This window comes from Amblyomma maculatum, chromosome 10, assembly GCF_055883805.1.
Source record: "Amblyomma maculatum isolate TAMU_Amacu chromosome 10, ASM5588380v1, whole genome shotgun sequence".
In the NCBI taxonomy this organism is placed as follows: Eukaryota; Metazoa; Arthropoda; class Arachnida; order Ixodida; family Ixodidae; genus Amblyomma; species Amblyomma maculatum.
In genome coordinates, this window is record NC_139353.1 from 21433443 (window position 1) to 21460743 (window position 27301).

Below are 27301 nucleotides of genomic sequence, written 5' to 3' on the forward strand. Positions count from 1 at the left end.
TTATTGGATGATTTTTAAATATTATTTTTTATTGTGGTACAGAAATCAAACAAAAATTTAAAACGTAATGATTTTGGAGAAAAGAAAATTCGACTGATGATAAAATTCTACAACAGACAGTAGAATATCAAGATCAGTTGGCACCAGTTCCATTGGCGTAGCTTTAACTGATTGCCCAGAAATGCTGTTTAGTGAAAGTGAAATATTCGTAAACTGAAATTTTAACCTTAAATTATGGTATTTTGTCCAGCGCTTTTCAGATATAAGATGCACTCTAAGCGGCCTAGAAGTTCTTGACATTTCTGATAGAAAAAAAGGTTACATTATGGAAACATGTGGCCCCTATGAATCGTTTGTAGATTCTGAGATATTTAGACAAATGGCCAAGAACAGAAGCACACAATTCTCATCCTGTCTGTGCATCGATATGACAAAATGAGGGGGCTGAACAGGCAAACTGTTTTTGCGCAAGTTGAGGCTTTCGTGCCTAATAAAAGTAAAGACTTTCGGGTGGACTCGCGCAAGAATATTGTTGCAGTTGGCGTTCATTACGATGCAGGGCTCGAATCACTGCGATCCATCAGTGAACTCGGATGAATACCAGTACATACCGGTACCGCGCTGGGCGAGGAGTCTTCTTTCGGCGTCATCTATGATGTCGACGAGACTATCACAAAAAATGATCTGCGCATACTTGTGAATCCAGCAAAAGAAGGCACAATGATTATTCCGGTGTCACGTCTTGAAAATTCTCGCTGTGTGAAGATAATCTTCAAAGACGACAGCCTGCCGTAACACGTGAATGTGGCCCCTTTCGTCACGCTGTACGGCCATTCTTAGCGACCTAAGCTCCTACAATGACAGAAATGTATAAAACTGGGTCATGTTAGCCGAGTCTGCTGCCACGCGAGGGTGTGCCCGTTGGGCCGAACGGCACGACGGTGAGTCATGTGCCGCACAGGTTTCGAGGTGTTCAAACTGCAACGGTCCCCATAATGCCTCATCTCGAGATTGCTCGCGGATGAAACATGAGGGAGCTGTCCTAAAGCGAATTGTCCGAGACAATTCAACGCACCGCGGAGCCTCTGCATTTATTCGCAGAAGCCGTGCCCGACGCAAGCGAAATTCCAGAAAGGCCGCTGCCAGCGAGAGACCCGCAAACGCGCATCTGGCGCCTCCTCTTCAGCCTCCAGTGTTACCCGCCCTCGCACTATGAACAATGAAGACAGGTAGACCAGTCGCGTCAGGGTCGTATTATTGGCCAGCACTTCTCCCATCAAATCCTCCTAAGGACCCTCGGCGTAAGCTCCCATCATCGAGCACATCCATCATTCCGGATGGGCTCCTGGAGCAAGATCGCCAAACCGTTGTGATGTTAAGGACGGTGGTTAACGCCATTCTACCTCTACTACAGGCTCTGCAATCCCTAACTGCTCGAAGCATCTTAGTGCTTCAGGATCTTTAACCTATAATGGCTGGCAAACTTACCACATTTCGAGAAGAAGTCAGAGGCGCCGTGCTGTTCCAGTGGAACACAAGAGGCCTGAAGTCGCGAAGCGCAAGTTTCCGGAAATACGTCTTCACCAACTACTTCCCGATATTGGTCGTCTCCGAGCCCAACCTAACTCGAGCCATCAGGCTCTCCGGGTACGAATCGTTTTTAGCTCCTGCATGCGGAGAGCGCAGCAAAGGCCTGGTGTACATACGCACTGAAATGACAAGTTTGCTGCCCAGCCCCACCTCGCAATGACAATCAGTACGCATGATTCATTGTGAAGACAAAAACGTTACAGTTCACACTGATTGCAGCATATGTGTCTCCATCCTCACAATTGGATTGCAAAAGGCTGCAGGCCATCATGGGGGCAACCCGGGCTCCTTGGATCGTTACTGGATGTTAAAGTCCACCACTTACTACGGAGAAGTGCCAGAATCAATGTCAAAGCAAGGAATCTGGCCTTATTTGCTTCCGATAATGTCCTCTATATACTGAATGGCGGAGTCCGACTTAAACCTATGCGTCTGTTCCTACAGCAGTCGCCTGGACCTCACATTAGTTTCTCTGTCTTTGCATCGGGCTGTTCAATGGTTTTTTGATATGGAGACCTATTGGAGTGGCCGCGCTCCTACGTACCTCAAAATAAATGGACTTGGTGTATCCGCCCAAGCTAAGCTCATGCACATCGATTGGACAGTATTTCAAAAGCATATGGAGGAGGCATGCAAAGAAGCCTTCACGGGCAGGTTAGTGGAAACTATAGCAAAGCTATGATTGTTGCTAGTAATCACAGCCCGTCATCTAAAATACGCAGGGATATTGACATTGAATTAGAACTCTTACGTGCTCTTCGGCGGCGAGCAGAAAGGCGATACAAACCAAGTGTTTACCTGATCTGAGAGCGGCTAGACGTACACAGAAAAAAAATTATGCGAACAATGGATAGACTGGCGGACCAGCGCTGGAAGTCTTTCTGCTAGCAATTGGATCCCCGAAAGCCCATGTCCGTCATCCGGTGGACAGTGGGGACCTCCGTACGTCTCCACAGCAAAAACAGCCATTCTGTGCTTTGGCTGTATATCAATATCGTATACAGATTGAGGTAGCAACTGACTTCTGTAAGAAAATTGCGGGCGTAGAGACTACCTTCGTTTTGCCGCGTGGTCCTCCTTCCTCACGGGAATCAGCGATTGATGTTATTTTTTCTCGTAAGGAACTCGACTCTGCTCTCGCGGGAACTAGCCGTTCGTCTTCATCATTGCCAGATGGGATCACATACACTGCGCTTTCCAATATTGGCAACGATGCGCGGGAGGAGCTCCTCAAACATTATAACCACTCTTGGCTCGACGGTGTTGTTCCTTAGTAATGGAAATCTAGTCTGCTAATACCCCTGCTAAAACCATGGAAATCACCGCTTGAGCTCACATCGTACAGGCCAATAGTATTGGCCAGTTGTGTGGGAAAGGCCACAGAAAGGGTGGTTTTGACACACCTTGAGTTGTACATCGAGCACTATACAATATACTCTAAAGCAATGGCCGACTTTGGGCTGGGTCCTCCTTCTATTGACAACGTCGTTGACCTCATGTCCACGGTTAAACAAAAGAAATGAATAAAACGTCTGTCAATGGCACTCTTCCTTGATATCAAATGTGCCAACGACAACGTGGCCCATGAAGCTATCGCTGATGCGCTGGAAACTGTGGGCATCGGTGGTCAGATGTTTGCATGGATAGAGAGTTATATGACAAGACAATTTTTTATTCAATGTGAAAGTGGTTCGACTTTAGGGTATTATATCCACCGTGGTGTACTTGAGGGCGGTGCTCTCAGCCCTACTTTGTTTAATCTAACATTCATCGCCTTCCCTTCCACCGTCTAGATATTAATGTACGCCGATGACATCTGCATTTGGGCCTCCTCTGTGACGTGTCTCCAGGTGCGTGCAAGACTTCAACGGGCCGCAACCCTGACTTTGTCGTATTTTCAGAAGCAAGGTCTCAGTGTTCCACCGAAACGTGCGGGCTAGTGGCATTTACGCGTACACCTATGAATCCATATCCGGTATGCATCGACGGTCATAACATTTCCAACTACAAAACTCGTCGTTGCTTAGGGGTTCTGATAGACCGCATTCTATCATGGAGCCCACTTTGCAACCTATGGAAAAAAAATCTGACATCCACCGCTCACTTATCCGCTTTCTTGGCAGAAATTCGTGGGGCTTGTCGGTACAGTCAATCCCGCAATTTTACAGAACATAATGTTTAAGATTCTTGCGGTATACAGTACACCCGTATTTTCTAACACGTGCAAGACTAATTTGCGTGCCCTCCGTGCAGTCCAGGGCCAGGTCCTTCGCACATGCTTGGGCCTCCCTCAGAGCGCATCAACACTGGGAAGTATTTCACTCACCAAAGACCACCCGCTTTCGGTGTATATTGCTCTAGACGCTTTGACAATGCACATGTGACATACTTCAAGGGTTCCACAGCATCACCTTTCGCAAATGCCTCTTCAAAGACCACATTATTCATTTGCACAGACTATAGCAACACACCTGTCATATATCCAAAAACAGTTTTCTCCGGCAGCATGACCTCCATAGCCACTTTGGCGTCTGCAGCTCCGATGTGTGCGCCTTCTTATTCCGAGAATACCGAAGAAATCGAATTTATCAATGCCAGCCCTTCAGCAACTGACACTGTTAATGCTACACAATGACTAATGGGACCGTATGCATGTCTATACGGATGGCTCGGTAACCCCTACTAGCACTGCAAGCGCCGTCGTCGTTTCTGCGAGACGAACAAACATTTACAATATAATTTCGCCTAAGATTACCTCGCCTGGAGCAGAAGTGGCCGCAATTTGTGCTGCTGTAATGTACGTCTCTGAACAAACTCCTCAAAAATGGTCTATGTTCTGTGATTACAAACCTTCCCCAAAATGTCTTCAATCGGTCTTGAGCCATGACGACCATGAGCAACTTGCAGTGGAGGTTCGACATCTGCACCATCAGGCATTACAATAGGGTCACGAAATAATCTAAAAGTGGATACCAGGCCATAGTGGAATTGTTGGTAACAAATTAGCTGACGATGCCGCTCGATCGGCTCACGATACAATCAACATTGTCTAGATAGCATTGACAAGAGCCGATGCAGCAAGGCACCTTCGACTGATCGCCCCAAACGTGACTAGATAATCATGGTCTAAGCCTGGAGGCTAGACGTCCTGCTCACACCGCTTTGACCAGTTACTTCAACGGCAGGTACCATTCGGCCTCCCCCGCTGCGATGCTACAATGTTGTGTCGCCTGTGGCTAGTATTAACGCCTATTCTTATCTCGTCGCAATGGCTGGCTCTCCAACGTGTAAGCAGTGGGGATGTGTAAAAATTATTGCACACATACTTTGTGACTGCCCTCAGTTTGAGCGTGAGCGTGCCTTTCTGGCTGCTACACTCCGCCGCTTGGGCTCTCGCCATCTTACACAAGCTAATATTCAGGGTCCTTGGACGATATCTTTATCAGAAAGGAAAGCAGTGAAAGTGTTACTTAAGTTTTTTAAATACTCAGGGTTGAGTTCTGGACTTTGTGTGTACGCTCTCTACCCCATATTACTATAGATTTTAGGACGTGCGACGGACTCCTGCCCTTGGCGCTCTTTCCTTTTTCTCCCATGTTCCCGTCCCCACGTGTAGTATAGCTTACTTTGCATCGCCTAGTTAACCTCCCTGCCTTTCTATTCTATTCTAGTTTCTCTCTCTGTCTTAGACATGCCATCTACCTGAGCCTGTTTGCAACCGCGCAATATTTTGAATTGGGCAGATGTACTGCTGGTATATTTTTCATGGGTGTCTCTTTTAAGGTAGCGCCTTGGCTTTACGGAATCATTGCGGTTTGTCCTATTTAGGGCACGTGTTTTCCGGACTATCCGGACATCTTTTGTGCAAATAGAATGTGGTGCACTGTACGGATGGGACTAGTAAAACTTCTGCACCGAAAATTTCAATCCAGCGAAACGTATGCTCAGTCGTGTAATGACTGCACATCTCGCAGGTACAATACTGCTGTATCTATTCAGTGTTGTGTGTCGAGAGTATAGACATATGTATTGTTTGTTGCGATTTTAATGGCGCCGAATAAAACAAGAAAAAATAAGAACTGTAATCACAAACACGAATGATGTGATGAATCTGTGATCTGGTTCGAGGAACTGCTAAAGCTCCCCAGTAGTTTCGAGGTATTCACTTTTTTGAGTACGGGAGCACGCTTCAAGCGTGTGAGCCTTAAGCACGGCATTACATCCGCTCATAGAGCGCTTTTATTGTAAAGACACCTTACAACTCCTCGCACATACACACACAGCTATGGTTCCTGTCTATCAATAAATTCTGCCATTAGGACTCAGGAATATAAGATGAGCGGTGGGTATATTTTGTTGGAACAAAACGAAGTCAAGGTTTCCGAATAGCTTTGAAATATGAACTGGATAATCAAGCTACACATGTGCCTCACACTTCTCCTTGGCTGTCTTGCCTCACTGGGTAAGCATTTGTGTTTCTGAGGCCATGGATAAGATATGCAAGAAATATATATACGTGCCACAGTATTTGGGTTCAGATACCACAGCTGCTGAATTTTTTGTAAAGGCGGTGTAACATGAATCGGCGGCATTAAATGAAACGTCAATAGCCATGCGTCATATAAGCATTGCGAGCTCAGATTTTTAAAATAGCAATTTTGTAAAATAAGAATGCGTTTTTTATTTCTTTATGTGTAGCTTTCCTGTCACTCGATTTTAACAACCCAGCCAGGGAGGGCACTGAACTGCATTAAAATTATTCCTCCTTAGCGACCTTTAGTGGCACTTGTGTTATCATATTTACCACAAAAATACAACTCATAAATGTTGCATCAGCTGCCAAACTAGCAGAGTTCATTCAAAGGGGAGCACATAAAAAATCATGTGCTCGCCTTTTTAAAGAAACGAATTTTGTACAAACACAAAGATTAACTAACATGAGGAATCAGTAAAGCGTTTCATATTCACAAAAACCATGACTCGTGTGTAAGCAAACCTTCCGTAACTGCTCATGACTGTGAATATATCTTGATTCCGAAGACTGTGTTATCAGTATGGCGTCTGGTGGTGCACATGCGATCCTAATTGTGAAAAGAGTATATTTTGCAGGTTTCTTTCTAGTAAACTTCAGTTGATAGTCAGCGCCAGTGTTGTGTTCCTTCTTTGCCCCTCGTCTTTTCGCTGTTATTTCCATCATTATGGTAGTCATGTTTAGCGGAGGTGCAAAATTGTTCAATCCTAGTAGCTCACCAAACTTGTACTTCTTGATAAATTGCAGCAACTTAAGACCTGACGTTTCAAAACCAGCTTGCTAGTTACTGAGTAAATAGCAAATTTAAGCTTTTAGTTGATTTTTCACAGGCCGAAACAACATATTAGTGTACATAAACAAACTAATTTTCCACCAGACGTAATACCGAGCTTATGTGGTTTCTCTATTGTGCGCCAGATTCTAAGATATGGATATAATATTAAAACGTTAAGGTGAGTAAGATATTATTATTAAAACGTTATCACTTGTTTTTTGTCTGTGTACGGTAGTGCATGATGACAGGAACATATGCTCAGCTTCATATGACCGCAACTACTACATCAGCATCAATGTGTCATGGGCTCACTGATGATCTCATTGTGATTTTATTGCTATGCTGCTAAAGAAGTAACTCAGGAAAGCAAATATCGGTAAGGGTTATCGGAACAAAATAAATGGGCGCGACGACACTCAGCGCTGGGATACTAATAGCAACGAATGCTTACGCACTATAGAATGTTTGTCTTCATTTTATGAATGTGGTTTGCTGCAGTAAATTTGTTGTGGTAGCATGTGTAGTCGCTTTGGTTGACCTCATTCAATGTTTTTCCTCTCGTTTCAGCACAAGTTTGGAAAAAGAAACGTTGCAAATTACCAAAAGTTTCTGGACCCTGCAGAGCCTATATGCCGAGCTGGTATTTTAATTTCAGAACAGGTTCATGCGCAGTATTTATCTACGGTGGATGTCAGGGAAATGCGAATAATTTTCCAAGCTGCCAATCATGTATGAAGACATGCACACGTAAGATATATAAAGTGCGTTGTCTTTTTGTGATATCACTTCAAAAGGTACTACGAATATTAGGAACCAGAAAACTCACACGTTCCTTCAGAACGCAAGCAACAATACACAACATAGTAGCAAAAATAATTTGCATAGCGCAATTATTTTACATTAAGCGAAGTCCATCGTTCCTTACTCTGTCACTGTCGCAACGGTGAGGAGAATTAGAAATCTGCTTCTACTGAGGTACTGCAAGTCACGGTGCAGCTGTAGGACAGACTTCCTGAAATGAATCGGCGCGCGTGTGACATCGCGGGCACTGCACAGGAAACATCAACGGCTTGTCCATATGCAACACGGCTCCTGACAGATGCCTATAAATAACTTTATAACCTCGTATGCTTGCTTTTACGCGAGGCGCACACTGTTCGGCCGAAAAGACATCGCCGCCGCCGTAACCCGAATGGAAAAAAAAATATGTAGTAAGAAAATAGACACGCCCATGATGTCTTATCGAAATTGTTAAGCAACTGTAGCTTGTGTATGGTTCGGCATGGTGTTCTACAGTTCCCGCTTTAGCTAAGCCTGTAGTTCAGTTGGAGTCCAATTGGTCACAAGGATACAAACCGATTATATATGCACCTGTTACAAGTGTAGGAGTTTAGTGAGAAGGGAGATACTACGCCTCCCTTTCTCCAAAAACCAACTCAAACAATAGTTATTATCACAATTTATAAACGAAAGTTATAAAATTATTCTCAGAATTCTGAAAAGGCTGCGTTAAAGACGCTTCTCGTCTATTCTTAAGGTAAACCTCAAACATTCCCCTATTTTTAGGGCGAGCACCTTTCTAGGTTTATGGCGGAAATCTCGCGTGGGCGAGATTTGTCCTTGAGATGTGTCAGCTGGGTTCATCGAGTGACAGATGCTACGTCTTTCTTTTCCTGTAAACTAATTATAGAATGGCGGTGATCTTTGATGGGTTGAACAGAACGCAATTGATTTGACATAACTAAAAATATTCAGTAATTAGTATTAATGACTAAAATGACCTATAAATGACTTGTAAAGACCACTAATGCCTTGAAATGACTGCTAATGACTTCTAATGAGCAACATTCACATCCTCGGTGTCGTAGCAGCATCCGCGCGCTCCGGCGACGCGGCGTCGTCTCTCTGGGTGAAGCTGCTGTCCTCCGAGATGAGAGGGGAGGGGGCTGGAGGGGCCGTTCTCTCACCCCCGCCTTCTCCGCCACAGCGGCGGGAGAAGGAGGCAGCTCCCCTAGAGAAAGACAGGGTGCTCGCCGTGTCGTGCGGGCGAGGGAAATGTTGAATTCCCATAACCTAAAGCTGCAAGCAATTGAGATCTCATACTGTTTTGTGTTAATTGCCTTATTCAAGCGTGATAGCGTCTCAAGGTCCATTGTCTTGAAAATTCGGGCTCGTGGTTGTTGGCATTGTGGACGAACATTTGAGAGCATGTTTCAAGCGGAGAGTATTTACAAGTTAAATAGCCGAAAAATGAATGGTCGCTGGATTGTGGCACGTTGTGAGGCTCCATGATAGGAGCTAGTTGGCAGGAGCTATTTACTGGCATAGATCCTTTGAGGGCGGATGACAAGGTGAGAAGTTCAGACGAGAATTGACCCGCGGCTCTTGGAGTCTTAGTCAGGCGCGCTAACTTCTACCCGCACACGCATATTGTTACGGCATGGATAAAGTTTGGCGTTATATCTGTGTTGGTTGGTCTTTCATATAATGCGGTAGCTTTCGACTGCATGATAAAGAATGTGTGTGAATATAGGCATGAACTAAAATATTAGTAAGCAAGAAACAAAGCGCACATATGATAAGCTCAGCTAGGTAAGCCACCGGCAGGAGCCATACTCTGTTACGTTATTCCCTTCAAGGTGGAGCTTGAGTGTTCGCTCTTTGGCCGCCTTGCAAATAATTACTCTATAGTTGGTGAAAAGGCAGCTGTACATTCGTTCGAGTGTGATGGATTGACACCACAAGTAACCAAATAAAAAATTTCATAGCGAGACAAAAATAACGACGAAAACTTTTTTCACACCTTCTAGTAGTCATACGGCTAAGCAGGGCAAATATTTTAATAATTAACTCCTAGGCCTCTTTTGAGGCGTTTATGTCACACGGTATTGTAGAGGCGAGAGATCTCACATAAAAAAAAAAAAAAGACTTGCGACACTTTTTTTCCGGTTTGGCGGAATTCAAGCGATACAGATAAACCGTTACAATGATTTTTCATTCCATACGGGAAAGAAAGCAATGACAAAGTACACAAAGATAGCATTATTTCTTCGGATTCTGAATACTATTTGACGACATTTTCACATTACAATATTCGACCACGGGCAACTGGTCTTTTAACGTAGAATAGCAACCTTCTGAATATGCATGTAAAGAGATGCTGTTACACCGACTGGTGGTGGTGAAACTTTATTACCAGCGGTTACACAGGAGCTGCCCGAAAGGCCGCCTCTGGCTTAAACGAGACTCGTTATTCCTTGGACAGCGGCGGCGTTTCAGCCAGCTCGAGGAGCTTAATCTATGTCCCTTGATCGGAGATCAGCATTAGAGCCTCCCAGTGATCAGAGTCGCGTACGAAGTGGCTTGCAGATAGATATTATGGACATTTCCAGATCATATGACTTATATCGGCTTTCGCAACGCAATTTTGCATTTGTCTGAGTACAGTCCTTCCGAATAGAGGCTACATAAATGGGGATTTGATTAGGCGTCCAATCAAAGTTTAAAGTCAGGCTTTGACGTGGCGTTTGAATGAGTGTTTTCTCAGCAAGGGGGATTATAAACCTGGAAAACCCATTGTACCATAGGATTTCTCTACAAGAAGACAACCTATATTTGCCGGAGTATAGGGCGGGCAGGGTACACGACCCAGCCGGGCGGGTCATTTCTCAAGTTATTGCCGCCGCCTACTTAGCAGCAATGGAGGCTGATGCAGGCGTCTAGGTTAGGCAAATGAGCAGTGGGGGCTCAGAACTGTCCAGAGCACATGGTGCTGGCAGAGAGATTCTTCTCAATGCGTAGGTACATATGTCCCGGTTATGAGTGTACCATGTTCTGTAGTTATGACAGCTGCTTTTTTGTCAGCCAAAGAATCTGCTGCATCTACATTTACTAAACAGGTATAATAAAGGAAGCATCTGCCCAACGATTAACTTTCTGCTGACGGTCAGCGTGGAAATCTGAGTGCATATTTTGAGTTATTGTGTATGCATATAATCGGGCAGGCTCGTATATCTGTGGGCATCTCTATTGTAGGTCCATCCTGTCGTTTAAGCTATGCCCGGTGCAGGCTTATGTATCTGCAGCTGATGTGGCCGATCGTCGTTCGCATTGCGAAGTGGTCACCGCTTGAATAATCTCCATTACGGTGCTATAAAAGCCGAGAGCCGACTCTTTCTTACTATCTGTGTGGATGCCCAACCACGTGTTGGGTGCATTTTCTGGTTATCGCTTCCATGTTGTGTTTTGCAGCTGATTTCAGCTGTAGGTAAGGGTATATGTAGGCTATGCGACTGATCACAAAGGCTTCTTCAAAAGGACAGTGTTCTCTTCACTCAAGACCGAGTGACCGTTACAAATACGGCGAATGAGTGCCTAGTTTGGTGCAAAAGTTTTTCAAAGATGTTGGATTGCGTCGCCCTTGAAACTGTGTTTTTGCCTATTAGGCCTAGGAGTTTAATTTTCGCACTCGAGGAATGGAGACTATGCGAATAATGAGTTCGTTGGCCGGTGGTGTTTGCGCAATGGATCTGCCTTTGAGGATTACGATAAGTTCCGAGTTAGCTGGAGAACATTTATTAAGGCGAACTGATATCGTATGCAAACGGTGTCTTGTTTTCAACGTCAACGACAGCCAGCACCTTTTTGTTCAGCAGCAATTCACCCCAGTCTGGACACCTTGGAAAGCTAAACTGCCGCCATGTTGGAAATACCTTGCTAAATTTAACTAATTGGTTCTAGCCTAAGAGTTATTTTTTACCAACAGAACCAATAACATGAAACAACTTGGAAAACAGGGAACGTGTGCGCACGCCGAGCTAACTATTTGCATCTACCCGTTCACCCGAGCTGATTTACAACATCCTTGGGCCCATACATTACTAAATGTCTACCTCAGTCACGTGTTATTTTCTTTTCGTATTTTTGTAAGCGATGAGTGTAATTTGCTACATCGTTTAGGAACTGTGCATTCAATAAGCAGTTTACTGTCCGCTCTATTACCTACAGCTTCCGTTCTCTGCTCAGTGTTGAATTATTTCGGCGCTCATCGGTGCTTGTTCTTTTACTCATGTGCGCACATCACTAAAACAGAAAGATCACTTTCTGTTTTAATTTGTACAATGCCTTTAATCGCGAGATGAATTCTCAGTTGAATCCGCAGGGGCACTTATACCCTCTCACTGTGAAAACTGAAATAACAAATTATGTACTAGTACTGCCTTCATTTCGAATTGCTGCAGCACTTTTATGTCTGAATATTCTTCAGATTTGTTTTCACACACAATATTTTTTTCCTTGATTTGTATTCGTTTCTCTAGGAAAGGGTGACAAGAGGATTAAAGAGATCTGCAGGAAACTCCGAAGAGAAGCTGATAGGTTCGGGCGCCCAAGTGGGAACTATGGAAAGTGACCACAACAACCGGAACTATGCGCAATTTACTCTTGCTGTAAAAATGTGCTGCTCTTCAAATTTATTAAAGAGCTCAATGATGCCAGACATTGTTGATCCCAAAATTGCTTCCTCTAAACTTTGACTGTTAAAAACAACTTAGGCTTTGTAAATCTTAGACTGTTTCAATAATGAGTCTATAACTAGATCTTATCATTAGGTATGCATGAAAGGCACATAAGAAAAAAAAGAAATTTGAGGTTAATTTCTTTTTCAAGCAAGACACCAAAATTTGTACCACTTTGAAATGTTTGAGAACAAAGCAATTTATGAAAAGGGTAGTGCCCTATATGAAGGTAATGAATGTAAGCTGTGTTTAATTAATAATCAAATTTTATTCGTATCCAAAATTATATTTGCTCGTTTTTGAGGAAAGCCATTAAGCAAGAAAACATCATAGAGGGACATTATCGTTTAGTGGACTCATAACCTTAAAACAGAAATTTCCTTGAGAAAGAGCTTCAGGTACAACCTCTTTGAAACCGAAGGGAAGGTTAATGTTAATTTGATGACTATTAGTACACGAGATGACTTGCAAGTACTCCCGGCAATGGCGCCACTAATGCAAAATTTTAGAATAAACATTATGTATTGTGTTGTGTCCTCCTATTCTTGGTCCTCGTTTTTCGCGCTACCTTCAAAATGAACCAGCTTCAACTCGCCCAACTTTCAACCTTACTACTAATAAACATTATGTTTACAAGGATATCTTGCTGGCCTTTCTCTGTGTTCTTCACATGAAATCCCTCCACATAACAGAAGCTAGCTAAGCTTATTTATACGCAGAAAGAAGATACTTTCTTTTAGCTCCGAGTTAGCACCCCTCTCATCCGATTCTTTGCGTCATGATTAGTCTTGTGAAGGCAAAATAAAAGCCTGAAAAGTTTTTGAATAAACTGTTGTCGTTTACGAAAGAAAGAGGCGTAACAAACAGCAAATTTTTCTATCGCTACTTCAAGATAACTTAAAAGCTCGCGTTCAGTTTCACTTCAGTTGTCTGTTTTAAAACCCACTACAGCATGTTTCGTTGATTGAAGAAAGAGAAAATGTTCACCGCGTCTCTATCGCGTGTTCGTGCTTCTTGAATGCAGGCTGAAGGCGAGGCCATGTATAGGCTCGAGGCTGAACACAACAAAAATTAAGCACTATCTCAGGGCTTAAGCAAAGGAAACTAACTGATTATGCTTTCACTCGATAGATACGGTACAAAACCACAAGTAACGTTGTCCATCTAAGTTGATTTTTCTGAATATTAGGTTTAATGTCAAACGAAATGAGTTGCTGTAGTGGTTCCCTTAGATTAGACTATATATAAACTCGCAGTTGGTGGCGCCTACAAACCTGCATGGATGTCTGTTTTGCTGTAGAAATTGTTTGTAGGATGTTCCAATAGATGCAAGATGTTTGCTTTGTATTAGGGGTCACAGGAAATTTCATCTGGGTTCCGAATGTTCTGGTGTTGCAGAGGCAACTTTTACTTCAATGGGAACAGCGAAAAAAGAAAAATAGCGTCGTAAGATATGTCGCACTTGGCGGCTTCCCAATCAGATTCAAGTGGCGCCGCCTCCCAGCTTTTGATCAACGAAATACTTGCTGTGTCAATTAAGGAGCGTGTTGAGTAAAATCCTCTTGTCAGTGCTAAAATTGATTAGCTTCTCGCCTTGAAGCCTCAACTAAAAAATCTAAAATCATCTTTGCAGATACTGATACCTTCTTGTCAAAGCCAGACGCTATGATTAAATCTGTACAACCACCCAAGTCTCCACCACAGAAGCCAGCAATCATTCAAAAGCTACAGGTTGAAGTGAACGATGCTGAACACAACAATAGATTGTGCAACCTTTAAATTCATGGCCTCAAAAAGCGTGTGAAGACGAGGATCTGAAAGCCACATTCAGTGAATTAGCAGTGAAGCTAAGCATATCTTATTACCTCAATCAGCACATTGTACTGCATCGGCTGTCACTGCGCGGTGACAGAGTAGCACATGTTTGGATAAGATTTACTTCAGCTTCTGTCCGTGATTCCTAGCTATCTGCTCGTGCCAGAATACGGGAGCTTTGAGGGAAGAAAATTGTTCCTCAACTTTTCTGCTCTGAATATGTAACAAAGGATAACAGTTATCTTTACTGGGCGATACGTACGTTGGCTAAAGAGGACAACTTTAAGTTTGTGTACGTTATTTATTTATTTATTTATTTATTTATTTATTTATTTATTTATTTATTTATTGCACACTGCCGGCCTGATTGTCAGGTTTTAGGCAGGAGGTGGGGGGGGGGGGGGGGTACATAAGAACACAATTTACGAGGATACGAAGTACATTCAGTACTGCGAAGGACAACAACGAAAAAGACGTATCCCTCGCACAGAGCAAAAAAAAAAAAGAAAAACAAAAGTGAAATGCAAGCACCATGATATGATAAAGTGAAACACTGCTATCTATCACGGGATGCACTCGGAAAAAAACACGACGTCCAACCCTGAACCACATTTGCAGGTAGGTCGTTTCAAGTACGATTAGTTTTAGGAAAAAATGAGGCTTTGAACACATTTGTTCCGGACGAAAAATAGCTCACCTTCTTAGAATGAAAAGAACGGGTTTGTCCTTGGGTAACTGAATAAAAGCATACATTTCTATCTATGCCAAGTTGGTTGTGGTAGAACACATAGAGCATTTTTAATCTTTTTTGGCATTGTCTTGCCTGCACGGTTTCTACATTAGCTTTTTAGAAACGTGCTGTTGGGGATGATTTCCAGCTATAACAATTGGATATGAACCTGACACATTTGCGGTTGACATTTTCAAGTTTGGTAGCATTGATCTTTGTGTGCGGATCCCAAACAACCGCCGCATATTTTAAAACTGTTCTAATAAAAGATTTGAGGCTATTAGTCTGATTTCTGCTGGGGATTTAGCAATTGGTTCTCCTCAAATATCCAAGTTGCCTCATAGCTTTATTTACATGTACGTTATGTGTTCATTTCACTTTAAATATGACGTGATTATGACTCCTAGAGATTTGCAATTAGTTACCTGAGATAAGGTGTTGTTATCAATGGCATCGCAGAACGTCAACGGATTGACTTTTCGCGTTGCAGTCATAGCTACTGTTTTCTTATAGTTTATGCACATTTGCCAAGTTTTGCACCGGACCTGAATTTTTTCTCAAGGACATATTTACCAGTACCTGATGATTGTGGCTGTAAATCTCGTGATAAAGTATACAATCACCGGCGAACAGGCGTATTTTAATTGATATGTCGGAAGCAATGTCGTTTATAAAAAACAAACAAGAAAAGTAATGGTCCAAGGACGGAAATCTGAGGAATGCCGGAGTTAACAGGCGCGGAATCCGAACTGGTTCTGTCAATGGATACAATTTGACTCCGGAATGGAAGATATGCCGCCAGCCATGAGAGCAATGAATCATTTTTAAAGATAGGTTTAAGTTTTAAAAGTAGTTTTTGATGGCACACGCGATCAAATGCTTTCTCAAAATTTAGAAATATTATGGCTAGTTGACTACCTCTAATTAAAAGATAGTGGTGTTTAACCTGCCGCAGCTGAATTATTTTTACGAAATTTCCTTGGATAGTCTGATTACGGAGTAGATACAAACAGAAGCAGGTGGGTACCCGGGACTATCTGATTTCCATGATTCTTGGATTAGCTTCAATAATGCAGAAAATATCAGTTGTATAAGAATTCCTAGAAAGCGAGGACTGCGCAAATACTAGTTTCGCCATAGATAGTCTTCAAGCAAGGCTGGAACCTACTGCGCTGTGCGGAGCTCGTCAAGCTGATTGTCCAGTGTTTTCTCCCTGCCTCTCCTATCACCACGATGAAAAATAAACACATTATTATTTTGGGGTCGTGCTGCTTTTGCATTCGGTCATCTGCCACAGCACTATTTTTTTCTTCGTGCTGTCGCGTTACTGAGCAGTGTACTGCATGAAGGGTTCTCCTTTGATCAGGCTGGTTTCCAGGTTATTGTACTGCTTTTCGTATGGCGTTTTGTCGCTGTAACTGATTTATACTTGATGCTTTTACGGACATTCCTTTGTCATGTGCTGTTTTTTGACGTATGGTATTGGTTAAAAGAGCCTTTTGCTTTACCTAGCAGGACATAAGAAACTATTTCCGCGCAAATTCGTGGTGAACAGTGCCATTCAGACCCCAGCATGCTTCTCATCAATGTCGCAAGGCTCCGGCTGCACTCCATTTACCGGTCTTTCTCAAATGTTATGACGAAAGCAACAGTCGCTTCGAAACATACGAGAGTTAGTTATGTCTTCTGGTATTGGCTTTGTACGAGCCCAGTCAAAGTGGTGTCCCAAGTTTAAATACTCAAAGTTATTGATATTTGTTGTAGCTATGCTTACTCATAGCGTGAACTATTTTAGCGTCTTGGAACTTAATCGCTAGGTACTTTCGACTCTTGAGAAGAAGTAAAATTTGGACCCTGCTCTGGTTTGGTATCCGGTATCAGGACGTAGGAAAGGAACAGGACCAGACGGCAGCTGCGTTCACCCTCGTTGTCAAACAGAGAGTGTGGGTGTGTAGGTTCGAGTGGAGAGAGAAAAGTGCTGTTGATTATTGTACAGGTCATAGGAATAACGAAAATTGAACCTGTCCGGAACACTTTTTCGGCATCGTATGCACGAGTACCTGCAAAGTAGGTCAGTATCTATGTTTGCCAAGGGGCCAACACATCCTATTTTGCTTCAACTCAGCGCTTGTCATGTGTCATTACTTTGAAGAAGAATTGAAGGTGTGTCTCTCACTGGAGAAGATGAATGCGGTCTGTATGTCGTGGTTTCGACTGATGCTGGTTCGGTGCTATATCCAGAAGCAGTTGGCTGGCTGGAGGCGACTCCCAAAATTTTCTAGAGTGAGACCTAGGTTCTTGCAAGATTGTTTGGATGCACTTCAGTAGCTGCTGTCACTTAGCAGAAGGAAATTGCTGGCTCTTTTTCTGAATCTTTTGAATGGACCCATGTGTGAATGCAATGTCGTGACTCCAACTGTGGGAATTCTCAACAAAATGATGTCCTCGTTCCTAAACTTTAAGGACCTAACGCCATGATTCAAATCAATTTGTCGGTATGTGTATTACTGCTTGACTTGAATCCTCTCGCGAACTGGTTTAAGTGAAGCCGTTTAAGTGTACGTCACCCACAGAGGGCGTTCTAGGAATACTGAATACTTTCTGGGTTGACGATCGTATACGAGCCTCGCAGGCGAGAAGCCAGTAGTCGCATGCAGACGCGACTTAAAAAAGCCAAGGTAGCCGACCAAGGAAGTTGGTAACATGCGTTTTTCTTATTTCGCAATTTCTATCCCATCTCTGTGTGCCCTTATTAATATTTCTACTGCATCGGTTCGCTACAGGAAGCATAATGAAAAGAAACAATATTTAATTCTCCTCTGATACAGGAATTTCTCGAAAATTTGGGACTTGAACTTCAATTTGTTGTCCGTTAAAATTTGTACTTAATGCTTTCTTCCTAGCATGAAATATTTTTGAGGGAAGAAAGCCGTAACTTGTTTTGGAAGATTGTCTTCTATCAATATGAGGACAAAACCAACAACACCTCTATCACACACAGTCCCTTTCGGGAAACCAGTCTATGAACCGAACTACTGTTCTCTCAAAGAATGAGTCATTATTCTTCATGTCATCTACGTTTGCTTGTCAGTGGGTGCTTTGTCGACTAAGAAGGACTTAAGAGAAAACCCTTCAAGGCTATTTTTCTTCCGCGCATAAGAATTGGGCTGGCTTGCGGCACGAGCACAATTGCTAGTTGTCCTTGATATGCTACCACCCTTCCACCTGTTTTCAATAATCTATAAAAGAAACGTGGGTACTCCTCGAGAAAATAAGCATATTTAAAGTAAAATGTATACAGAAGAAGGAATTAGTGAATTGCTTGTCTGGCTCTCGCGCTAGAAACTGGCAGCCTGCGATGTACTACTGCGATATAATTTAAACACAAAACAAAATTCATTCCCATAGATACTGTGTCCTTTCTCGTCATTTCAAGGCAGTGTCTCGTGAAGGACGTATGTACCGATTGTTTCTCCAAACATCCTGGATAGAAAATAGTCAAACGGATATGCAGCTCCAGAAACCACTAAAATGAGAAAATTTCTAAATACAAGTTTTTACACAAGCCTATGATTGTAAACAATAGCAGCGGAGTATTCCCGCCAGAAAAACTCTCCCAATTATAGCTGTGCATTCAGTTTCATAACACAGAATTCGTTCATACTCATTTGGGAATACAACTCGGAGTGCCTCGGTGATTCTTCAGAGGTATTGCGAAGAAGACCACGGCCTCGCAAATTTTAAAACATGGGAGCGATTAGAAGATTGCATTTGTGCCTTCTGCTCTTCGTCTTCTTCCTAGCTTTTGCACGAGGTAAGATTCCTTGCTTTACGGCACAGAAATTACGTGTACAACTACATGTAACCCTTCGCATGTCCTAACGCTCTTAAAAAATCTTTAATTAACTATTTATATTCGTTAGCAATTAACTTCCTTCATATTTCATACCTATAGTACAAATAGGCACCTCCTGATTCCAGTGCGCTGCCGGGCTTAAGACGGTACTGCACTGTAGTATTTGTGCTATTCAGAAAAAAGCAGCCTGGTTATTAAATTATCAGTCGAAGTGCTTATTACGAAATTAGATATATAAAAAGAGCGTTTTTAACCTTTAGAAATTTTTATTTTGCAGTGCATCTGATATGTCGATGTGTTTCGTCCAGGTGAATTTTAGAGCAAGGGAGATAATGCGTACATAGTTGAGTGCATTAAAGGGGCGATTAATTACCTAAACTAATCACACAATTATCTATATTACAAGTATTTGAAGGGCAAGGTCAAATATACGTTATATTGAAAGCCGATAATAAGCGGATGTAAGTATTTGACCATCTATTTCAACATAGACCATCTTGCAGGAACGTGGTGGGAGGCACACCTGTGTTGTGGGAAACAAGAGGAGCCACGATTTTCAGTGATCGTGTTTAATTTTTAAAGCCTGCTGGATTGTGCTAAACACATGCGAAACATTTAAAAAGGATTTCCGGCAGAGGTTATTTCGTGGAGGTTCACATTGCTGATATAGATCCATTCTTTTCTTTAATACATAGGGTATAACTTGCAAAGAACCAGTATTTGCTGTTCCGCTTAACCATCAAGTCATAGGCAACGGCTCCATTGTCAACTGGATAGAGGACTATTTAACTAACCGATCTCAGTATGTTACAGTTAACCATGAAATTTCATCCACTGCATCGGTTACATCGGGAGTACCCCAAGGATGCGTCCTTGCACCGATTTTATTCCTCAACTTTATCAATGATCTACCCACTAACATAAGAGTTAAAATCAAACTTTTTGCCGATGACTGCATTATTTATAATGAAATTAACTCTTCGAAGGACCACGATGACTTAAACAACGCCCTTCAAGACGTGATAACATGGTGCAAGGATTGGCAAATGGAACTAAACATTCAAAAAACCGCCTTCCTAACTATAACACGTAAAAAACAAATGTCCGACTTCACATACAGCATAAATAACATACCACTGACAAGAGTTAATCAACATAAGTACCTAGGTTTAATCCTCTCACATGACCTAAGATGGGAAGCACATATTAACAGCATTGCATCTTCTGCTTTGAAACGGTTATTCTTGTTGAGAAGCCGACTTCATGAAGCACTACCAGAAACTAAACTATTAGCATATAATACATTTATACGACCAGTTCTCGAATACGCTAACACAATTTGGTTCCCTTATACACAGCAGCTTATTAACAAAATCGAAGCAGTACAGCGAAAGGCAGTTAGATTTATATTTAACAAATATAGGATCACTGATTCGCCATCCCAATTGCTTAAAAACGCCTCTATTCTTACTTTACAAAACCGCGCCAAACTTGCACGACTAAAATTACTTCACCAGTTATTACACAATGCACTAAACATAGATAGCTCGTTGTATATATCCTTAGATAAATGCAGACCTTCCCGCCATAAACACCCTCAAACTCTCAAAGAATATTCTTTCCGTACCGAGTGTTTTAGATATTCTTTTTTTCCACGTGCAACTACCGAATGGAACGGTTTGGATCCCCACATCACTAACAGCACATCATTGCCGAAATTTGTAACCCTTCTAGAAGAACTACTACACAACACGTAAACCATTTCGAACCAAATATAACAAACCAATTACAATACTCTAAATGAAAGCTATCTTATTACTACATTATTTACCTTGTCTAACTGCATTATTACCTAGATATGCTGTGTATGACATTGTTTATCACCTGCTACCTGTTTGTTTTTCTGTATTCATGTATTTGTATCCTTTGTATCGCCATTATTGTAGTCATTATTCAATTATATGCCCATCCTGTAAAAATCCCAATGGGGATTTACAGTATCTGAAATAAATAAATAAAATAAATAAAAATATTTGAAGTACGTCCAGAGGCGGTTACACTCTCCGACGAGCCCGCTGGGCGTGACACGCAATATTACTGTATGTATCACCAGATTTATGCGTCAATAGCAGTAAAAGTTAGGCTCCTACGTCTATCTAATTAACCCGATATTTATCCAGCTGCGTCCACCCGATCCCTCCAGGAAACTGAATTATTCTCAACCACCCGCACAATGAAACTCTTGCCTTTATTTAAAACCTTATTTGTTGCCCTTAGCGATAGTCGGTTAAATTTTCTTAGTGTCATATGATTCACGCATGCCCACGTCTTGATTTCGGCTAGGTTGCTATCAGCTTACATTTGTTTCCTGGCCCACTTTGCGACATTTCTGCCAATTGCTCTTAAGCCTATGAGTTTTCTTTTCATATTCCTTGTGCTGTGCTCACATTATGGAAACCATGCCCATTATCCTCGGTCACTCAGATAAGGACAAGTAAGATATGCTGCAATACACTTTTGTCCTTTATTTCAGAAAAAACACCGAACACGCTTCACCCTGCATTGTCCGCCTCGTTATTGTGCAGTCAATGTCATGATTTACAGACGCATCCTGCTCTATGGATATGCTTCTTTACGGCTTCCAGTATCTCGCTAGCTATCATAAATTACTGCTTCTTTGCAATATCATTGAGCATTATTCTGGTTGTCTACACTTCAAGTTAACACCCACTCGGGTTTGCCCGTATATATCAACAGCCAAGAGCTGTAATTAGTCTCGTGTTATTTAGCAAGGCAAAGGTTTCAGCTAATGCAGGATACTAAGGTACTTCCCGTCAACTCTTATTCCCCAACTCTCTCAAATACAAGTCTTCAAACACATCTGGACGGGATGTGTCTTCCCGACGAACACATTTCCTTGCTGACATTTTATTACTTTCTTTCTGAAGGCTGATGCAGCTGAGCATGTGCTACATAGATGCTTTCGGTGTTTTTAAATACAGCTCTTGTACACAGAGGTTCCGAAATTCACTTACGGCTGCTTAAGAGTCGACTGAACCACATTCCCTCTCGTAATATATAAAGACTATTTGTAATAACCACGCAATTCTAATAAGTGGGAATAATATTGGGAATAATCACGCTACGAACTTTTCGCTCGCTGCTTTATACGTGCGTTTCGATAGAGCGCCGCCTGTTCAATCTGCTCGCTGATGCGTAGTAAGCCATTTCGGATGTCATTCCATGAGTCTCGACGCAAATTTGAAGTCGGGCGGAGTGTTGCCATACTCTTCGTAAGTTAGGGAAATGCGAAATTCTCTTCCCCAAAAATTAATTCCCCATTACCGGCAGCCCGAAGAAAAGGCCGGTTGGAGTGACAAAGTTTCGGATCGAGAGATGATAGATATGCGTTGACGAGAGTTCCAGCGAAGCAACCTTTTTCTTGCCGGTAACAATTTCATCCTCTAAAGCTTATATATTTATTAATTAATTAATTTATTTATTTACATACATTCAACAAAGCACGTTTCACCTTGTTGCATCCTATGCTGCCATTAAAGCGCCGGCGTTTAATTTTTTCTCTCCGTGTTTTAAGCGTTTGATTTCATGCTTCTTTACCCGCATTTCACGTTCTGTGTAATAAAACATCCAATTGAAAAGGCAAGAGTGGCGATAAAGACAGTATCCGTGGAAATAGTGGCTGGTGGATAAGAAAAAAAGTTAAGGCAGCTTACTTAAGCTTGCCGATAAGGTAGACTTCCACGCTATATCTGATCGTTCAGTAGGATTTCATCCACTTAACGCCTTGTGAGTGTTACCGGCGAGTGATATCTGGGGGCGAAAACCCTCTTCCGTAGCGCACCCTAGTGCGGGTCCCGCTAAATGGTCACAAAAACATAAAAGCGACGCTAGTCTTCCACCAATCGCTTGAGGGCTTCTCTGCTGAGCAAGTGAAGCAAACGTTCCCAGCGAGAAGCGCGTTTTGCGAACAGCGCTTGCGCTGAAGGGAAGCTGAAGGGAGAGAAAATTAAGAAAAGATCACTTTATCGTTAATGCAACTGCTGTGTCCAATGATTTGTTACGGTAGAAATTGCTCCAGTTCTTACCTGCTCTATTCGAGTAATGGCCAGACGTAAATAGTCATGGGTTTCAAGTTCCTGAGTTGAGATCCAGACAGACACTCTTCAAAAGTGAAACAATTGCCTGCCATTTTACCTTTCAAATTAATGGAATCGTTTCTTGAAGTTTTGCTTTACCTGTACAAGTGCCTCTTTAAACTCGAGACGTGCTTGCATTTCTCTGGCGTCCTCGACACGTAGAACACTCACTGCTAGCACTGCTAAGATCACTAAATCTACCTCGGAGGCAGGACACGAAGGATGGCCGTCTAGCTTTCGTGGTAGATGTCCTCCATACTCAGGTCGACGGCCCTGCTGTTTTTCCTAGGATATTTTCTTTATAGCGAAAAATATCGGTTTGCTAAAAATAAGCACACAACTCCTAGGAAAAAAAACTAAGCACTCCTGTTCCCTTTTTTCACAATTTATTCTTTGCCTGTTACACAGTCTAATTACAGAAATGTCTCCAAATTACAGCTGTAAATTGAAATCTGCCTTTAGGTTTTCTTACATACATTTATTTCACATGTAAAGTTATGACCATTGTTCTCACTTTTTTAACAAGTTTGCTTTGATAGTTGGTATAGCATCATAACTTTTGGAAGCTCAAAGGGAGACATACACGAGAGAAGCGGACGGGACGCATTTTGTTTGTGTTTCTCATTTTCGTATTGTTTCTTATTTTGTTTCTGATTTTTGTCTGCGAAAGTGTTGACGTCACCATTGTCGCTGCATCTTTGTTGCCCTCTGATGAGGTGAGGGCCTTATCAGGAAGGCATGCTCCCTCCTTTCTTCATTCCTCGAAGGTAAAAATTCTGTATTATTGCTTTTCTTAAAATAAGGTATAAAGTATAATGTTATTGCCCCACCTATTGTAGATGGAGCCCACATTACGGTAGTTACCTCGGCATGACTGCAATACAGCCTATATATAGTTCGAGTAAATAAGCAATCGAGTGGGGTTATTTTTATAGCTGAGAATTTCTATCATCTTAATATTAATGTCAATAGGGCTCTACACGGCCCATCTTTTTACGAAGGACTGCCTGATTATTTGCTTGAAAGAAGCCCTGGTTGTATCAGCGGCTACTTTGGTAAATACCTTATAGGACGGATAATAGATGTACCGTGTATTTTTGAAGTATTGGGCACCTTTATTATGAACTGACACACACAATGATAGCATTTTTAAACTATTGTGAAAAGCTCGAGGTCATGAGAGCTTGCTTAAATAAAGTGGCCAGTTTCTATAGGAGAATCTGTATACCGGCCATGCCCCGTCCTTCAACAAACTTGCCATTACCTGATCGTCACCGATAGATTTCACCCTTTGCATGATTTATATGCTTTGCTTGGAATCCTTTATCGTTTTCTGTATGTGGACAGCTCGGTGCAGTGATGTCGCCACCTTATCTAGAGTTATAGATGAGTGCCTTTTTCAAAATTTGGGTTAGCGACATGGAGAAGAAACATATTTTTCCCGCTTATTCGTGGTGGACTTTTCAAACTGCTGACACCAATCAGTGCTTGTTTACAGATACCAACACGAAGGAAGACACGACATCGTTGAAGTGTGGGCAACTGAGTATGGGCTACGTATTCGCTTGAAGACTTTTGTAACACGCTTGGCACAGAATGCAAAAATAAATCTCCCTAGTTAACCTAGTTTAATGTTTTAACAAGTCACTATTCCAAAAGCGGATAGCCACCTTTATGTAAAAAAAAAAAAGCATTTCTCTAGTGTGATAGGCTTCCCTATTGCGGCTGTACGGATTCACAGAAGCGCTGCCGCCATTGACCGTTATCTGCGCTTCGAGTCGGCACAAGACTTCATTGGACCCATTTCTTTACCTCGGCTTGATCAGAACTAGACAGCGCAGCTGTCCATTCAAATGAGGCGTTAATTATTTCTGTTTATTGAAGCCTCAAATTCCTCTGTTGGGGCCTTACATGAGGAGTGGCTTGTCGTTTCAGCTTGTTGACGAGTTTTTCAATCAATGCCTTCAAAGGAGGTGTGTTAGTGTGATCGACTGCGTCGGTAAGAAGTTAATTCCAGTTCTTACCTGTCAGGGGAAAGAAAGCGGTAAGATGCGCGGTAGTATGTGCGGATGTTGGTTAAGCGGCTTTGTCGTGATCAATTTGGTCAGGAAAGCAGTGAGCTCTTGTGATAACTGAACTTAAGCGGTGTTGATAAAATTTATGAGAAAGACACAGCGACGCAGTTTCTTGCTGCAGTCAAACGCAGCGACGGCCAGTCGAATATCCCTTGCTTGGGCATTTCAAGCGTCAATTTGAATGTGCTGCTCCAGGAAAGCATGCTGGCGGAGGTGTTCGTCAGCTGCATGGCGGCAGGCGGCGCGGTTGAGTGCCAGTTTATACCACCTATACATTTCTCCAAGGAATCCGTTATTTCCTCTTCATCTGTTTCGGTCCTACCTTGATGGGCAAATTGATGATGATGCACTAGAGCTTGTAGACGCCATCTACTTTGTGGAACACACATCATTTCTTTTGTTCCGGCGGGGCCGCATCATGGCGCCACCCAAGTGTTTCCGCCTTAAGGAATTTGAATCCTCCTGGGGTACGACAACAGCTTTTCGGAGCAACGAGACAGTAAGCTACACGTAAAATGTTATCATGCCACATACAGTGATACTTTGTCATTACTGAGGTACTAAATGTACCATTAGACATGCGCTGCCACGTTCCATAGAAGTGCACCCACAAGCATAGAGCATTCCGGCTTCACTAGGATGGAGGATCAACCGTGACGCAGGTTGTGCCAGCTGTAGATGATTTCCTTATTCCGGCTACCAGGCCAGATGAGAGAGCTTTGGGGGAGATATGAGCTCCGCTTTTATGAGTACAGCACGAAAGCGTTCCTTTCAGTTGCAGTTCATTTTGCGGATCCTCGTTCGCGTGCATGAAGTTTTCAGCTCGCGTAATCATGTAAACGTAAACGAGATAACACGTGGTAGAAATACGATACACTTTTACCTGACGGTTCAGCCGGGGTCCGGCCTTTGTCAAGGAATGCAGTGCCAAGTCCGGATTAATGCATATCGGATTAATGTATATTGTTTTAGAGCGCAGCTCTTTGTCACCCGTTAATCGGTTTCGCGTCGGCGTCGGCCTCGTAACCAGCTCCCCCCCCCCCTTCCTGCGTGACGCCGACCGCGCGTGTTATTGCCGAAACGCCGGCTCGCTATCAGCGGAACACAGTGCGTGCATCCCAAGCCGAAACGCAGAGTCACGTTCTCTTCACTCGCTAGCGGCGTCAGCGGCATCAGTCAGTCGCTGCTATCTGTTCGTCGAGCAATGCTCCAATGAGCCCACGCGCTGCCTCCCGCAACCTCCCGATAACTTAATGGCTCTCTTCATTCCTCCGACCACAAAGCTTCTTTCATGACAGCCAAGAATTGGTAGTGGAGTGTTTCTTGAAGGAAAACGTGCGAAAAATTTAAAAAGTTTGTTTCGTTTGGTTTATGGGGTTTATCGTCCCAAAGTGACTCAAGCTATGAGAGACGCCATAGTGGAGGACTCCGGAAATTTCAACCCCCTGGGGTTCTTTAACGTACACTGACATCGCGCAGCACACGGGCGCCTTGCTGTTCGCCTCCAACGAAAGGCTTTTGTCTTGCACAAAATCTTTGCCTCATCCTATCGAAAAGGTGAAACAGCTGATGAGCTGCGCTCAAATTTCGCATTAGGAAGTAATGTAATCGTCGGCATTTTTTCTACTGTATGTCATCTCGTTTACGTTTAGGCCCTACCGGTACCATTCGAGCTTCTAGACCGCTCCTGCTATCTCGGGCATGTCATGCAGTCTCATGGCGTCACACAGCCACTGAATACCCAGTGTGTGTCATGCCACCTGTCGACTACCACCGGCCACGATTCTTTGCTCACAAAGGAGACGTCAGAATTTCCAGAGATCGGGTTCTTTTAACGCGATCGCTTTAAAAGAGATAATCGGATTCTTTTTAATGTTTTCAAAGTATTTATCGCAGCGTGATATGTGGTGGCTGCAACGATCTGCTGCCACCTTGCCTACACTAACGGCAGAAGGCCAGCTCTTAACATTTCAGACCAGATGGAGAGCCATGCGAAATATGGCTCTCGGGAGGACCTCTCTATGCTCAATGGCTCTCTGCGCAGGGCTTATGGCCGGAATCCATTTACTTGTTCAGAACAGTTTCAAATGATCTTTTTAGGAACTTAACTGCATATCAGGTATAAGATAGTGCAAGTTGAGGATCATGGTCTGCGAAATATCGATAAGTGCAATTCATGGGGTTAGCTGCTGCGCTATAAGGTTTTGTGTTTGCAAACTTTCCATTTGTACGTTCTGCCTGTAGATATGTCCATAA

General features: G+C 42.8%; 1 protein-coding gene across 1 annotated transcript in view; it reads left to right on the forward strand.

Moving 5' to 3' along the window:
• Positions 1-27301, forward strand: part of LOC146175803 (actinia tenebrosa protease inhibitors-like) — a 63711-nt gene that overhangs the window by 26269 nt on the left and 10141 nt on the right. Inside the window, exons 7-8 of the mRNA XM_084581207.1 lie at positions 7464-7657; positions 11148-11163. Of these exons, the coding sequence (XP_084437333.1) occupies positions 7464-7657; positions 11148-11163 (210 nt within the window). The remainder of the gene's footprint in view (positions 1-7463; positions 7658-11147; positions 11164-27301) is intronic.